The 14,124-nt window shown below is 39.4% G+C and overlaps 1 protein-coding gene across 1 annotated transcript; it reads right to left on the reverse strand.

The window, feature by feature from the left end:
* Nucleotides 1-216: 216 nt before the first annotated feature.
* On the reverse strand, nt 217-13,342 carry ggt5b (gamma-glutamyltransferase 5b). The gene is made up of 12 exons (XM_012849392.3): nt 13,079-13,342; nt 11,508-11,635; nt 11,109-11,204; nt 8,670-8,865; nt 6,101-6,261; nt 5,830-5,976; nt 5,606-5,739; nt 2,834-3,021; nt 2,635-2,726; nt 2,433-2,542; nt 2,238-2,348; nt 217-1,746 (listed from the first exon to the last, which is right to left on the reverse strand). Exons 1-12 carry the CDS (start codon nt 13,249-13,251, stop codon nt 1,600-1,602), a joined length of 1,683 nt encoding a protein of 560 aa, XP_012704846.2. The 5' UTR covers nt 13,252-13,342; the 3' UTR covers nt 217-1,599.
* Between the last annotated feature and the right edge of the window lie 782 nt (nt 13,343-14,124).

Below are 14,124 nucleotides of genomic sequence, written 5' to 3' on the forward strand. Positions count from 1 at the left end.
TCTGGAACTTAAAGCACTTTCATATGCACAGATTTTAGTTTTTTACAAACTTGCTGTTAAATAAGTTTTATGTGTGTAAAATTGATCAGAATTTGTGTCACCATCAATCAGCTTGTGGAAATATGAAACATCAAGTGAATGTTTTTTAATGTGGAAACAAGAAAATACAAAGTGAGCAGTCACAAACAAGTCTATAAAAATACATCAACAATAACACAAAGTAAAAAAATTGCTTTAGTAAAAAGATATTTTTACAGTATATTGAATTAAGAACATTAGTTTGAATCGTTGGCTTTCTCACATACAGTAAAATGCTGAAGGTCACAGTAGAAGTATCTCAGGATTTCCTTTTAAAAAAGGTTAAATGGCTCATATATGGTGGGGAGACCCAACAAAAAATATCCTAAGTCAGTCGGAAAATAAAACAAATTCAGTTATAGCACTACACATTACAGACGTACATTGGTCAACAATGCAAAGTGATAATTGCAGACTGTAAAGACAGTCTTTCCACAAATGTTTATACCCAGCTGCTGTGAACAAATGAAACAGTGCTCTTTAGAAAACAGCATCTCAGTTTTTTTCTGTCTCTAAATACTAATGCAGTACTGTGCAAAAAATTTTAAGCCATCCGTCATTTCTTCTGAGTTTTCCTTTAAGCAAGGAGGACATTTTTCAGATCTTTTAGAGTGGTATTGACTCAAGATCTTTCCGTTTCTTTCTTTGGACTTATGCTTATTACAACAATTTTTAGGCTGGTTATTTATTCGTTATTATTGGAATACTGTTATTGTTTTGCGAAACTTAAAAGGGTGTGTTCATCATACTCTGGAGTATGACGATCAACAGAACAGTGTTGCATCTCTCAGGTCCCGTCTCCGCTCTTTGCTCGATATTTGCCCCTTTTTCTGAAAGGCGTGACTTTTGGACATTGCTAAAAAGCTGTAGGTAAAGCTTTAGACCTGGCACTTGACCTGAGTGGGTGGTAAATGTATGAACAAGCAGCCTGAATCACACCCAAAACTTTAAAATACCTCAAGAGAGCCTGGAGAGTCATGAACAGGGATCAAGACTGATTTTAAAAGATTACAAAGAACGGTCATCTTGAAAGGAACATATAAAGAAACTGGACAGATTGAAAAAAATTGCACAGTGCTGTAGCTGCACAAGCGTACATGTCAAAACACATGAACAAAAAGAGAAAGGTGTTGGCTGGATGATGGTGGAATGTACATTAATCGCATCATTATGTTGCTCTGTCTTCATATGAAACATCTAGATGGAGTTAGCCCGACCATCAATTTTGTCTGATTACTTTCATGAAGTATTATAAAAATGCTACATGGATGTGTGCCTGCATTCAGTCACTTTTTTTAAATGAACAAGTGGAGTAAATCAACAGCATTTTTTTTTGATCTCCAAGTCAGACAATCTTAACTCCTGGCCGTGCATCCTTCTTCACAAAATGCATACAGTAGAAATATAAAAATCATTCACATTCAGTTTTTGAGAGCTGCACCACATTCACTGGCTCCAAGCCTAAAGGTTCAGTTAGTCCAAGAAAAGATATCTGCGGAGGGTTACTCATGATCCTCGAGATCAATATCCTGCTGCCATTCCCAACTTCCTGCGGTCCGACACGGCCTCTATGCAACCGTTCTCCTTTTCCAAGGCATTGACCACATTTAGGAAGTATTTCCAGTTCCCAACTTGGTGTCCAAGAGCCCTGAGGCCTTCTTTCACAGACTAAGAAAACACATAACAAAATTACGATTAAAAAGTATGAAAAACTCAATAAGAAAATCCCCAGATTGATCACAGGAAATTCAATACTGCGGAGTTGCAATCTTTTAATTTCTGTTCAAACTCATTTATCCGCAGCCCTCTCTACACTTTCTGGCAAGTATAAACGTATAAATTGAAAATAAATACCTACATCTGCTACATACACTGTACTGAAGTCGTTTTCAGTGACAATAATTGTGTCCTGGTGACAAAAAGTTATTTCTTAACATTGGATTTTATCCCATTAAACAACTCTGCTTAAATAAAACGTTCAATGCTGAAAGCTGCTCTGGCAGTAAAACATTACGTCCCCCCCCCCCACATATTTAACAGAGGTACTAAAAAAGGTGGAGCACTCTGTAAATCGAAATGCTATTTTTGACATGGATAATCTCAGACTAACAAACTCCTTTGTCATAAATTTACAGTCATGATACATAAAGGTACATTACCTCATCAAATTCTGGTTCAAAATTCACAACGTTCTTTGAGTCGACGAAGATTATACGAGCATCAATAGAAGCTTTTAAGCTCATCCCCAGCCATAGACGGTTTATTAGGGACTGTTAGAGAGAAAAGAGAGTTATGTAAGGCCAAAGAAGCCCACAAACTGAAAAAAAAAACCTTGAGGCAAAGCAGTAATTTACCAAAGCCACTGATGAGGTGATCATACTTCCTCCTGAACCGCCCATCACAAGGATCCCTCCAGAGCTTTTCTCCAGGATAACAGGAGTCATAGAGGAGGGCGGCCGTTCACCTGCATGAGGCAGATAATACCTCCGAGTCAGTAAATATCAGATGGAGGCTATTTAGCCTTAATTTGGTCTTCTCTGGTTATTTATTTATTACCTGCACTTATTGAATCTACTCTTCCACAAAAGTCAGCAAGCTCGTTGTTGAGGATGATTCCCGTTCGTGGAGAGTAAACTGCTCCTCCAAACCTGCAGAACCAGATCGTAATGAAGCAGTGCATATACTTTGTACAATACTATGATGTCACTTTCAGTATATGTACTAATCTTTTTTTCTAAGGAGGTCTTCAACTCACAGCTGATTTATGGTGCTGGTGGCTGAGACGGCGAGTTCATCCTTATCCAGGACAGATACATGGGTTGTTCCAAAATTATCGGACGGAGGCTTGATGTTGCTGTAATAGGAGTCATTATGGGTGCGAAGTGATGATATCATCCTCCTGATACGATCGGTGAAAGAAGGATCAATCAAGTGATCAGCAACCTGAAAGAGGAAGATGAAAACAACCGTCAACACTTACTGTAACTTTGATCACAAGCCCTCTTTTGTCCTGGTTTTCATTTTTCCACCCAATATATCATTCAGAGCTTGTAAAAAGGGGACAATAAAGGAGTTAAAAGCGTGTAAAATTAGTTTTAATGTGTAATACACTTTGGAATAAATTCATCTTTAAACTATTTGCTAGGGCAGCCAGGGGTTGGCTGTTTACCAGAAATGCTTTAATAGATATCAGTGACACTCCTCCAGTTTTTAAGACATGGCTGTAATTTTTAGCTACCACGAATATTTTCAGACTTATGAACTGTCTTACTTTTAAGCAAGAAAAATAGTGTAGCCTTCTTTCAGCCAGTCGTAAATAACAATAGGTGAAGGAGGGTAAGCAACGGTTTATTCTATGCTCTATACAACTGGAGAATATGCCAGCACCTTCTTTGATATCTCACAGGTCAGAAAGGCATGACGAACAATCTTTGTGTTTTAAATACTATTTTTTGAAACTTTGTTACACCTTGTTGTGCTTTTTTTTAACCACTGCCAGCATGCAATTTTTTTTTGCTGAAAATTGTGTTTTATGTTTCAACTTAAAGAATCACAGAAAGTCAAATTTGGCAAAAAATTATTTCTTGTGATAAAACAGTGCTGTACTACACATATCTGTCCTACCTAATGGCCTCGTTATCCAGTAAACCTTTTTTTTTTTTTTTTTTTACAATCACTTCATTCAGTGACAAATGACTGATAATGACTGTAATAGTTCTCATCCCATTCCTGTTTATAGAAGCTGTCCTGAAGAACAGAGTTTAGGAGCATGCTGTAAATAATCCCACACCTCTCCAAGACCTAATGTTTTCTGCTTACAACAGCATGGGTTAAAGCTGCAGTATGTGACTTTTGTATACATTTTTTTTTTTTTTTTTTTTACATATTTATTTTAAACTGTCACTATGTCCTGACAGTAAAATATGATATAGTTAATGTGAGGAAAAAAATGAGGCTCCTCTGGCTCCACCCAGTGGTCCTACTGCCATTTGCAGAACTAAACAGCTCCCGATCAGAAACAACCAATGAGAATCAGGCGGAATGTCTGGCTCTGATTGGTTGTTAGCAGTGTTAATCATTCATGTGCACGAGCTGCTCATACCCCCTCTCCTGTACAGCACTATCGTCATTCAATCTCATGATTGCTGGTGGACTGCAGCTGTTTGGAGACGGCGGAGAGACAATCTACTTTTCAGGAAAATTGTCAGCTTCTGGAGTGCCTGATCAGAAAAAAAGACGGGGAAATGTTGGAGTAGCACAGTAGGCTCTGCTGTGGAGGGAGGGCTGCAGAGCAGCAGAGAGCGATGGGGAGGGAACTATGGTGACCAGATGTCCTGATTTGTGTGTTACTGTACCGCATTTTTCACTCTTGTCCCATTATTGTTTCACAAACGGAAACAGCATCCCACATTTGACTGGGTCAGATTTGGAAAGTTAAAAAAAATTATTCAAGATGCGCTTTCCTGAAATAAAGAAGGCAGAGCTGCAATGACCGTTAACGAGAGCTGCAGTCAGCTGTCGATCAAAATATGCTGCCGCATCCTACCTCATGGGCAGCTGCGTGCCAGGATGCTCATAAAATAAAACTAAACGGATCTTGATGCAAGGAAACGATATCAAAGTAAAGGAAATGCTCCTACAAAGAATAGGGAGTGATTTCTAACTGGGTAAGGCCAGAGAAGGCTGCTGCCTATCTCCAACAGACAATGGGCGGGAAGCGGGGACGCGGGGACGCGGGGTAGCAAATCCTGGACAGGTCTACTGTCTATCACAGGGCTAAAGTTTAATGGTCTTATTAAACTTCAAAAATGTTAAATAATGCTTGTTATAAACCCATGAGTTGTGATAATTCAGTGTTGCACAATAACAGAGCCGAGATTGATTAATGTAATGTGCGATATTTGCTCAGTTAAAATGTATGACGTCATCATAGTGTTGGTTATGCGTCCTGCATGGTCCTTCACAAGCATCCTGTTGTTCACCTTTGGTTATTTGAGATCTGGTCAACATAGAGGGACCTATAAGGTCTGCTTGTTCAAAATTTCAGGCTAAGTCCACACCTTTTTGAAAACTCCCTACTGCAACTTTAAGAAAAGTGATAAAACATAATAATTTATTCTTAAAACATAGAACCACTCCCCCACAAAAATGCCCATCTTATCTCACGCAGCCAAAACGACTACAAATTATCTGACTATTTCTGTATCCGTGTGAGATAGTCACTTTTCTTCAAAAGCAGTAGCTTACTGTTTAAAAGAGAGTAACAATCTTATTCTCATGTCAGATAAAGTCTTGGCAGGCAGTTTTCATCGACCTCTTACACTATTCATAATTAAGAAATACTAAATAATTCGATTTTCTTTAAAGCAACATCAACAGGTTGCTGTGGAGGTTTGGTATTTCACTGTTATAAGGTGCATGCCTCACGTCAGATAGACTTATGCTGAAAGGATGAGACAACTGTAATGGTTGAGTCAGAACAATTACTTTCCTGGTAACAAAGAGAAAAGGAATTCCAGTTTCCCACCTTGCCGTTACCGAAGAAGGCAGGATCTCGAATGTGCTTCTTTTGTCCATTAGCAAACTTAGCTGCCTCTATATAACGATGGTACATCTGAATCTTATTTTCACCAACCAGAGAGTCTGAAGTCAGCGAGAACCCTTCGGATCAAGAGAGCAGGTTTTTAATTACTGTGTTCATACAAGTGCATTCAAAGAACCACATCTGCATCACAACAAAAGATGCAAAACCTTTCAGAATTCTGAGAATGAAAGCCAGCAGCGCCCCCCCAGCAGGTGGTGGAGCGATGTACATCTGATGAGGTCCCAAAGAAACCGTCCATGGACTGACCACCTGCTCTTTGTAAGACTTCAGGTCTTCCATTGTTAATGTTCCACCTAAAGACAAAAAAAAGAAAGAAAATGCCCCTTGAATTTTATGTGCTTCTGTCCGTCTTCTTTACCTAAAGTTTTTATTTTAACTGATACAGCCTCAGCTTTCTCAGGCCGTTCTTGCACCAACCTGCAGCTTTTATGTCTTGGATCAAGTCATGTCCTATCCTGCCGGTGTAAAAGGCATCTGCCCCTTCCTCTGCAATTGTTTCAAGGGTGTCGGCAAGTTTAGAAAACTGCAGGGTGTCCTTGTTGCTCAGGATAGTCTTATTCTTGTTGCAGAGGACTTCACTGGATCAAAACATAAAAAAGGAAACATTAGGCAAACGAAGGTGAAAAGATTTGTTCAGCAACACATGACAACAAAAACTGACTATGTTTAAAAGTGTGCAGGATAGACAAATTTGTTAATTTTCTGTGCAAGTTTTGTCTTGTTCATTCACGTACAATAAAAGCTTTATAAAGGAGGTGAGGTGCACCCTGGAAGGTTTTTCAACAGAAAGCACCACACAGAAGAACAAGAACAAAATAGCCAAATTCACACACACACACACGCCTAATTTAAAACCACCACTGAACCAAATCATACAGGTTCTAGGAATGTGAGAAGAAAACACACCACAGCCCTCAGTGAGACTCAAAGACCTGCATACTCAAACCAGAGTTACGTGCCAAAGCAATGAAATAAAATGCCATATCACAATGCTGACTAAATGAAATAAATGTGAGCCTTCTTGGGTTACATTCGGAGATTTCATTTTTTTTTATCCTACGAGTCTTGAGTTTTTCTTTAAGTATTACCGCGTGTTTGATTTTATTCTTTGAGTTAACAATAATTTTGTTTTTACTTTACTTCCGAGCACAATCAGCATTTCTTGCTATAAAAAAAAAATCCTCAACATACAAAAATGCATCAACATCTTTATTAGAGCCATTTCTAGTCCGCTCCTTCTTGTCTTTATTTAGTCACAGAAAACAACAATGAAAATGCAACTTTTTGGAACAAAATTTCATGTACCCTAAGCGAAGACTTTGAAAGTCAAGTGTGGTCAGTTCATTTTATCAGCCCTCTCAGCTTTTCAATCACATTTGGATATTCATAGATATTTCCACGTAAAAAAATCTTTTTACCTTTCTCTTTAACCACATTTTCAACTTGTTTAGATGTAAGGTAGTCAACTCTTTTTAACTGTCATTTTGCCCAGTAGGAGTCTGAGAGCCACCTACTCAAGGTCTAGAACCATGGTTCTGAACTGGGAAAAAGTGAAATCCTCTCTGGTGGTCAGGAGTGAGTCTCTGCTTCCTGTGAAAAAGTTCAACTATCTTGATGTGTTGCTCATGAGTCAAGCAAAGTAATCAATGAAACAAAGAAAACAAACAAAGACCTGCTTTACCAGAACTGAAAGCTATTGAAAGAGTGGCTTGACGGGTGGAAATCTGAGATAGATAAATGGCTCACAGCTGTATCTGAAGCAGGGGGGGATTTAGTCATATTTGGGCAGGTCTGTTGTGGTAAAAAAGGAAAGGATCAAACAAAAACTTATTTTGCTCTGTGCTCCATGTTTAGTTCTCCTTTGTGTTGTATTGCTCAGCACTTCTGTCACAGACTGGTAAGTCTGTTGTTTTTAAATGTGCTTTATAAATATATTTGACTTGACTTTTGCATTCCAACCCCCATCTTTAGTTGTGAGAGATTTGGGCCGTAGCCAAAATAAGTAACACAAGGGGTTAAACTGAAGTTACTCACTAGGATGGCCGAGGTCAACTGTAGGTGGGCCCAGGCAGCCTGATCTGCAGTGAGTTTACAGTAGTTGCTGCTCTTTGCAATGAAAGGTTTAAGATGAGATGATTTGGACATATAATCAGCTTGCCACTTTGAAGCTTTCACTTGTATAAAGTGTTCAATATACAGTGTTATGGAAAATAATCTCTCCTTGTAAAAATTTTTTATGCTCTGATCATCAAATAAATGTTAATCCCAGATTGAGATAACATCTTTCTTTCGATCTTTCTTATAATCTACATATTGACAGCAAAGTTTGTTCAATACCTTATGAGCCTAATGTTGCTAATTTGCATCATTCCTTAATTTGCACAAGCATGTGCAAAAACAATTTTGTTATATATATAAATGAATATAAATTTCAGACATTAAATGGCTGATGGAACAATTTACTAGATTTACTCAGATTATTTTTGTGATGATCTGAAATATGAGACACAGAAATGTGTAAGACAGCCAAATACTTTTTCACAGCACTGTATGTCTGTCCTTGCCTCTGTAAAGCAGCAGAATATAGTCGGATGGAAGCACTGTTTTTGAAATTGAAAGTAACGGCACTTTTTGTTAAAAAAAGACAAGGAATCTTTAAGCAACTGATTTATCCCACTTTTGTCATCAGTCCCAACAAACCCTCCAGGGGACACAATGCTTATAATCAAAGAGCAATGTCAGGGAAGCATCAGATAACTATTATCCAAAACATTTACTCTGACCATTTTAATGGTCAGAGTGTCAGTTTTGGGGCCCCCCTCTGTCCTGGGCCCGGGACAACTGACCCGTTTGTCCACCCCTGTCAGCGGACGTCGCTCAAACACCTAGTTTTCAAGTCATTTTGTTGTTTTATCTGTTGTAAAGGTGATCAGTTCAGGAAACTTTCTTAGCACTCTGTCTCTGAGATGCATGTGTGAAATTTTACCATAGAGAGGACCTTTCCACATGCTCCTTTACAAATTTGTTGCGCATAAAATATGCCAGGTATGGTGGTGTGGGGATCCCTTCCCTGGCCAGTTTAATAGTTGGCTCAAACAGCTTGGCCCAGGGTAGCCTCCCATACTCTCTGTGGAGGGCCTCATAGCCCCGCAGCTCCCCGGGAACACCAATCCACTGACTACCTGCAATGTTGACGTAGAAAACAGGAGACATAAAATTATTTTGGAGGCTAAAGATGAAAAAAACATCTTACCTTACTAAAGCAAGAAGAACAGTAACTCTTACACTTGGAAGAAGTAACACTTCTCAGTTAGTTGAAGTTCTTAAAGTTCAAAGTTTTATTTGTTTTAAGTATAAATAGTTCATGGTCAGAGGTTTACTCATGGGCATACATTTCATATTTATTTTAGGCTTTTAATGATTTATTTGATCCATTCATTCATTTGGGGACAAACTAATAAATCAGGAACTGGGTGCAAATACTGTAAATTACTGTGTCTACATACATAGTCAAAATGATTAATACATGCTCAAATATTGCCACAAACCTGGTCTAATGTTTGCCTACATTTATACCTTGACCACATGCTTTTTGGACCCTCTAAATTCTGTCTGGATATTTAACCACATTTAAAAAATAAAAAAAATAGAAGAACTGATTTAAATTGGTTGGTTGGCTGCCACGAACATGGCTTTTAGGTGTTGCCATTCCAGAAGCTTAATGTTAGCCTGCTATATCCATTTCAAAATCAGTTTTGATGCGTGTTTGCAACCATTCTCCTACTGGAACACCCTATTGTGTCCAACTCTCAACAATTTGGCCCACTAAAACCTTTAATGCACCAAGAACATAGCACATCATCAACTAAAAATGATGCTGGATTACCAGTGTGACTGTCCAGTTGGGTTAGAAAGAAGCATCTATTCCCTAGTGTTGTCAAGATCACAGGACCAGAGACAAAGTCAAGACCAGAGCATACCAAGATCAAAACAAGATTAAAGGGAGATGAAACCAATTCCAAGAACAATACATAGACCAAACCAAGTCGTAATTGAAACAATAAAGCTGTTGCTGAAAACATAAAAAAACTGTCTGTGGCAGCAAGGTAACCTATACCAGCCCTCAGGATCAATGGGTTTCACTGCTGCGTCTAATTTCTCCAGTTATTTTCAATGTCATAACATTTAGGGTGAACCAAATCTTGTTTTTAAACAGATCTTCAATTACATGTCAGCTGTCTGATAATTCTGATAAGGTGGTAACAAGTTAAACAGGCATTTTGGAGTGTGCATGCATCCTTTCATTTTGCTGCCATCCAGCAAAATGTTAACTGACTTAGTATCAGCAGCAGGCAGAATGAGTGGAGGCGACAGGTGGAGGTGGATGACTTGCCTCAGCAAGCGTTCTTCCTTCCTGCGTGTTTTACAGACAGAAAACCATCTGGCTTTCTATACTGGATGATGTTTCTCCCCCTTAATTGGATGTATTTGAATGCAGCCAGGAGGTTAATTTAGAAAAAAGTATACTGTAGCGTTGATCATGTGTGATCTTCAGAAGAAGAAAAAAAATCTTGAATGCAGCGTGTTTGGGACCCAGACAAGACCAGAAATGTGAAAGTGTAAAGTGTAGTCTCAAGACCGTTCCCCAGAACCACAACACAACTGATCCCTAATTCAAGTGTTATGCTTGAATAAAATTTGCACACGCAGACATAGAAGAACCATCTGCTCTGCAGAGAAGAGTTCTGTCTTCAGACAAGACAACAATTGAGCTATATCAAGGGTGACTGTGGCTTGATGGGTTGAGTAGTTGTCTGGCAATCAGATGGTTGTGGGTTCGATTCCAGCTTCCTTTTGCCACATGTTGATGCACCCCTGGGAAAGTTGCCTACTGAGCTGTGTCTTGATGTATGAATGTGAGAGTGACTTGGTGAATGTGGCTACAGTGTACAGCACTGGGGGAGTGGTGGCCTAGTGGTTAGAGCACAGAGGTTCTTAGTTCAACTCCCACAAGCTGCCATTCTGGGTCCCTGAGCAAGACCCTTAACCCCCAATTTGCCACACAGTGGCAGCCCACTGCTCCTCAAGGGGATGGGTTAAGATGCAGAATTGAATTTCTTCATTGTGAGATCAATAAAGTTGAATTATTATTTTTTTTATTATTACTTTGGGTGGTCAGCATGACTGCAAAAAGTTATATAAGTCCATATTTGGCCCCAATGACAAGAAGTATGTCTTGAGAAGTGAAGTTGAGACTTTACAATCTAAAAACTTTTAACAAGGTATGTTAACATCAGATGTCGATTGCATTAACCCAACAATCCTAATTTTTTTAAATTTAAATATATATTGTATGTTGAATAAATTAGGTGAAACAAGTAAGGACAAAAGCTTACATTTGATCTATTTACTATACACTGCTTACCTGTGGACAATCTGAATGTAGTGGGACAGTCATTTAACAGGGAAGGTTTGAATAACTTTGGCACCGTCTCCCTGAAGTTGTAGACCTTAACATTGCCTGAGAACAAATGAGCAAAAGAAATAACTCACAAAACTTTTCATTTACTGAAAAAAAAGTAACTGGCAGGAATTTGTATGTTTAACTATCAGTGGTGAAAATATACAAAGACTGCTAATAGTCCAGTCAAGCAGGAGCACACAAATATATAATGTATATACACATATTTTATGTGGTAATGAATCAATAGAGAGAAAGATGATGGTAATTCAAAAGTTCATAGCTGATCCTAAAAAACAAAGAACAAAAAACAGATGTCTTTCAAGAGAAACAAAAATTCATGACCCACAGTTGACAACTGACCTGTTTTATTTCTAACAATCACTATAGAGCCTCCTCCAATCCCCATGCTCTGAGGATTGACCACAGATGTGCACAGGAGAGCTGCAATGGCGCCATCTACTGCTGAGCCTCCCTGCAGAAGCATGCGCCTGGAAAACATGATGAATTTACAGGAAACCAGTTACTGACTGAAAATAGCGACTTTACATACATTTACATACAATTACGCAAACAATGTGTTATTTCAGAGCTTTAAATCTTGGGGTAGTCTATTGTTTTACAAATGAAAGTCTCACTCAGAGACCATATGTTCTCATGTGAGAGGTCGATTTATGCAACCCAACCAAAGTTAATATACATCATCACCCTCTTATTTCTATGACAATTGAATGACCAAGTCCAAGCAACTAAAATCTGAACTTGACAGACAAGTGAACTATTACTCTATTCTACTCTACTCTATTAAACTATTACTCTGCAAGTCTGAGCCGAAAATATAAAGGACCTTTTCACTAAGATGCTGGCTGCGATTTCTGCTTGTCTGCTAAGCAACAAGAGAAGGAACTGATTGGAATGCTTGGACCTTGCCAGCTCGAAAACGTTGGAGGAGTTTCTAACAAATAAAGGTGTATTATGAAGCTGCAAAACCGACCAGAGAGTAAAATACTTACTGAGGACCTTGCATTGACTTCCATTCATTTTCAACCGCTATCTATGACCTTACCCTAACCTTAAACATTACCAGTATAAACCAACTGACACCCAGAAAAAAGTGAGGACCAAAAAAGGGTCCCCACTTCATATCAAAGTCCTCACTTTGGGGGCAAAATGTGAAAATATGTTCTGACTCTGGTGCAAGTACAAGGACGCACACAGTCTTTTGAAGAAAGTCACATGTTTGACTTTAAAGCCAATGCTCCAGAGTTGCTTCTGCTCAGTTCATCTTTTTTGTCACTGAACTCTGAACCTTGATTGTGTGCAAAAAGTGGAAACATATACCTTCCCCTACAAATGTTGTCAGAAGGGGAAAGGATCTCTCCTGTTGCGCACAAAAGCCGGAAGAGCAGCACACACTCCCGTGAATTCACCTTTTTGATCTCTCTGAAGTTGCTGATGACTGATTAATTGACTCATCTGCGCAACACTAAGTAAGACAAATGAGCTAAGCGGAGCCAAGACTTTCCACTCCTCAACACAAAGGACAGCATCAGTCAATGTTTATTCTCTCTAAGAGACAGATTGAAACAATTCAGCAGCTGCACTGAGTACTAACCAGCGGACCTGCGCGCACATGGTTTATGGTAATCCAAACAGAGCTGATCAAATCTCTTAAACTGTTTATTCACCCCACCCCCCTGCCCAGTGTATCTTAAAAACTCAACTACAGGAGGCAAAGCCTGATACAATCATGGGGCAAGTCACTGCGAATAAACCCACGTGGATAAACTGCAGGTAATATTTCTGGATGAACTAACTTTAAAATATAGGAAAAAATATCCGGACGGGATTTTTTAGCCTCAGCTTGTGACAAATTAAAGTCTTCAAAGAAAGCCGACTTTTCTTTACTTTCTTTTAGAAGGAAAGTTACTTACTTGCCAATCTCGGAGCAAAGTTGCGAGTCTGCAGCCACAGCCGCATGTCTGAAGCTTTCGCTGGAGCAGTCCGCACCAAGAAACGTGGCGATGCACAGGACCACCAGAGCAACGGCACAAATCACAATAAAAAGAATGCAACATCCCGTCTGGCAGGCCTTATATTTGGCCATTGCGCTTTGCGTCTGAGTGGGCAAAACGTCTGCACTGTTCTCCTGCGCTCGCTGCTGTGCGCACAGACGCACAATCCAATCTGTCTGATCCTAAGCGTAGTACCACCCCCTCCTCCTCCTCCTCTTCATCTCCCACGTTATTCAAAAGCGAAAGTAGTGAATTACTGGATGCAGGTTCCGGGGGGATAACCGTGATGTCATGTTTTATTTCCGAGAGACCCGCGTATCTCTATGACGCATTAATTGCATGATTCCGGGTAGACATTCCTATATTTTTCTTTTTATCTGCTTTAGGCTTGTTAGAGAAAACTGTATTTGACAAGCGCCCATGGGTCCAGAGGCTGAAACAACCCCCCTCCCCCCAATAAAATCAAATAACTTCATAGGGCCGTAGAAAAAAACATATTTTTACATGTTTGTCCAACTTATTTATTTCAGATCGTAAAATCTCACTATAGCATTCTTCTTCTTTCAGCTTTTCCATTTGGTTATGGGAGGGAGTCATCTGTCTCCATCTAACTCTATCTTCTGCATCTTCTTCTGTCACATCAACCTTCATTTCCTCTTTCACTCCATCCACAAATCTCCTCTATGGATCTTTCTCTAGGCCTCCTGTCTGGCAGTTGCAGCCTCAACGTCCTACCATCAATGTAGTGACTAACCATCTCTGTACATGTCCAAACCATCTCAGTCTGGCCTCTCTGGCTTTTTTCTCCAAAACATCTAACATGAGCTGTCCCTCTCATAGACATCATATTGTGATGATTATGGGCGGACCCAAAGACAACCCGAAACAGGTCAGTGGCTCTTGAGCAGATTTTATTGAAAAAAAAAAAAACGGGAAAGCGCAGGCTTTCTGGACGCGCTGCTCGT

This window comes from Fundulus heteroclitus, unplaced genomic scaffold, assembly GCF_011125445.2.
Source record: "Fundulus heteroclitus isolate FHET01 unplaced genomic scaffold, MU-UCD_Fhet_4.1 scaffold_319, whole genome shotgun sequence".
In the NCBI taxonomy this organism is placed as follows: domain Eukaryota; kingdom Metazoa; phylum Chordata; class Actinopteri; order Cyprinodontiformes; family Fundulidae; genus Fundulus; species Fundulus heteroclitus.

Coding starts and splice junctions, on each gene's coding strand:
- ggt5b (XM_012849392.3), bottom strand. CDS start 13,251: ATGGCCAAATATAAGGCCTGCCAGACGGGATGTTGCATTCTTTTTATT. Junction 6,262..8,669: donor GTGGAAAGGTCCTCTCTATG/GTAAAATTTCAC, acceptor GTTTTGATCCAG/TGAAGTCCTCTGCAACAAGA. Junction 2,543..2,634: donor AGTAGATTCAATAAGTGCAG/GTAATAAATAAA, acceptor TGCCTCATGCAG/GTGAACGGCCGCCCTCCTCT.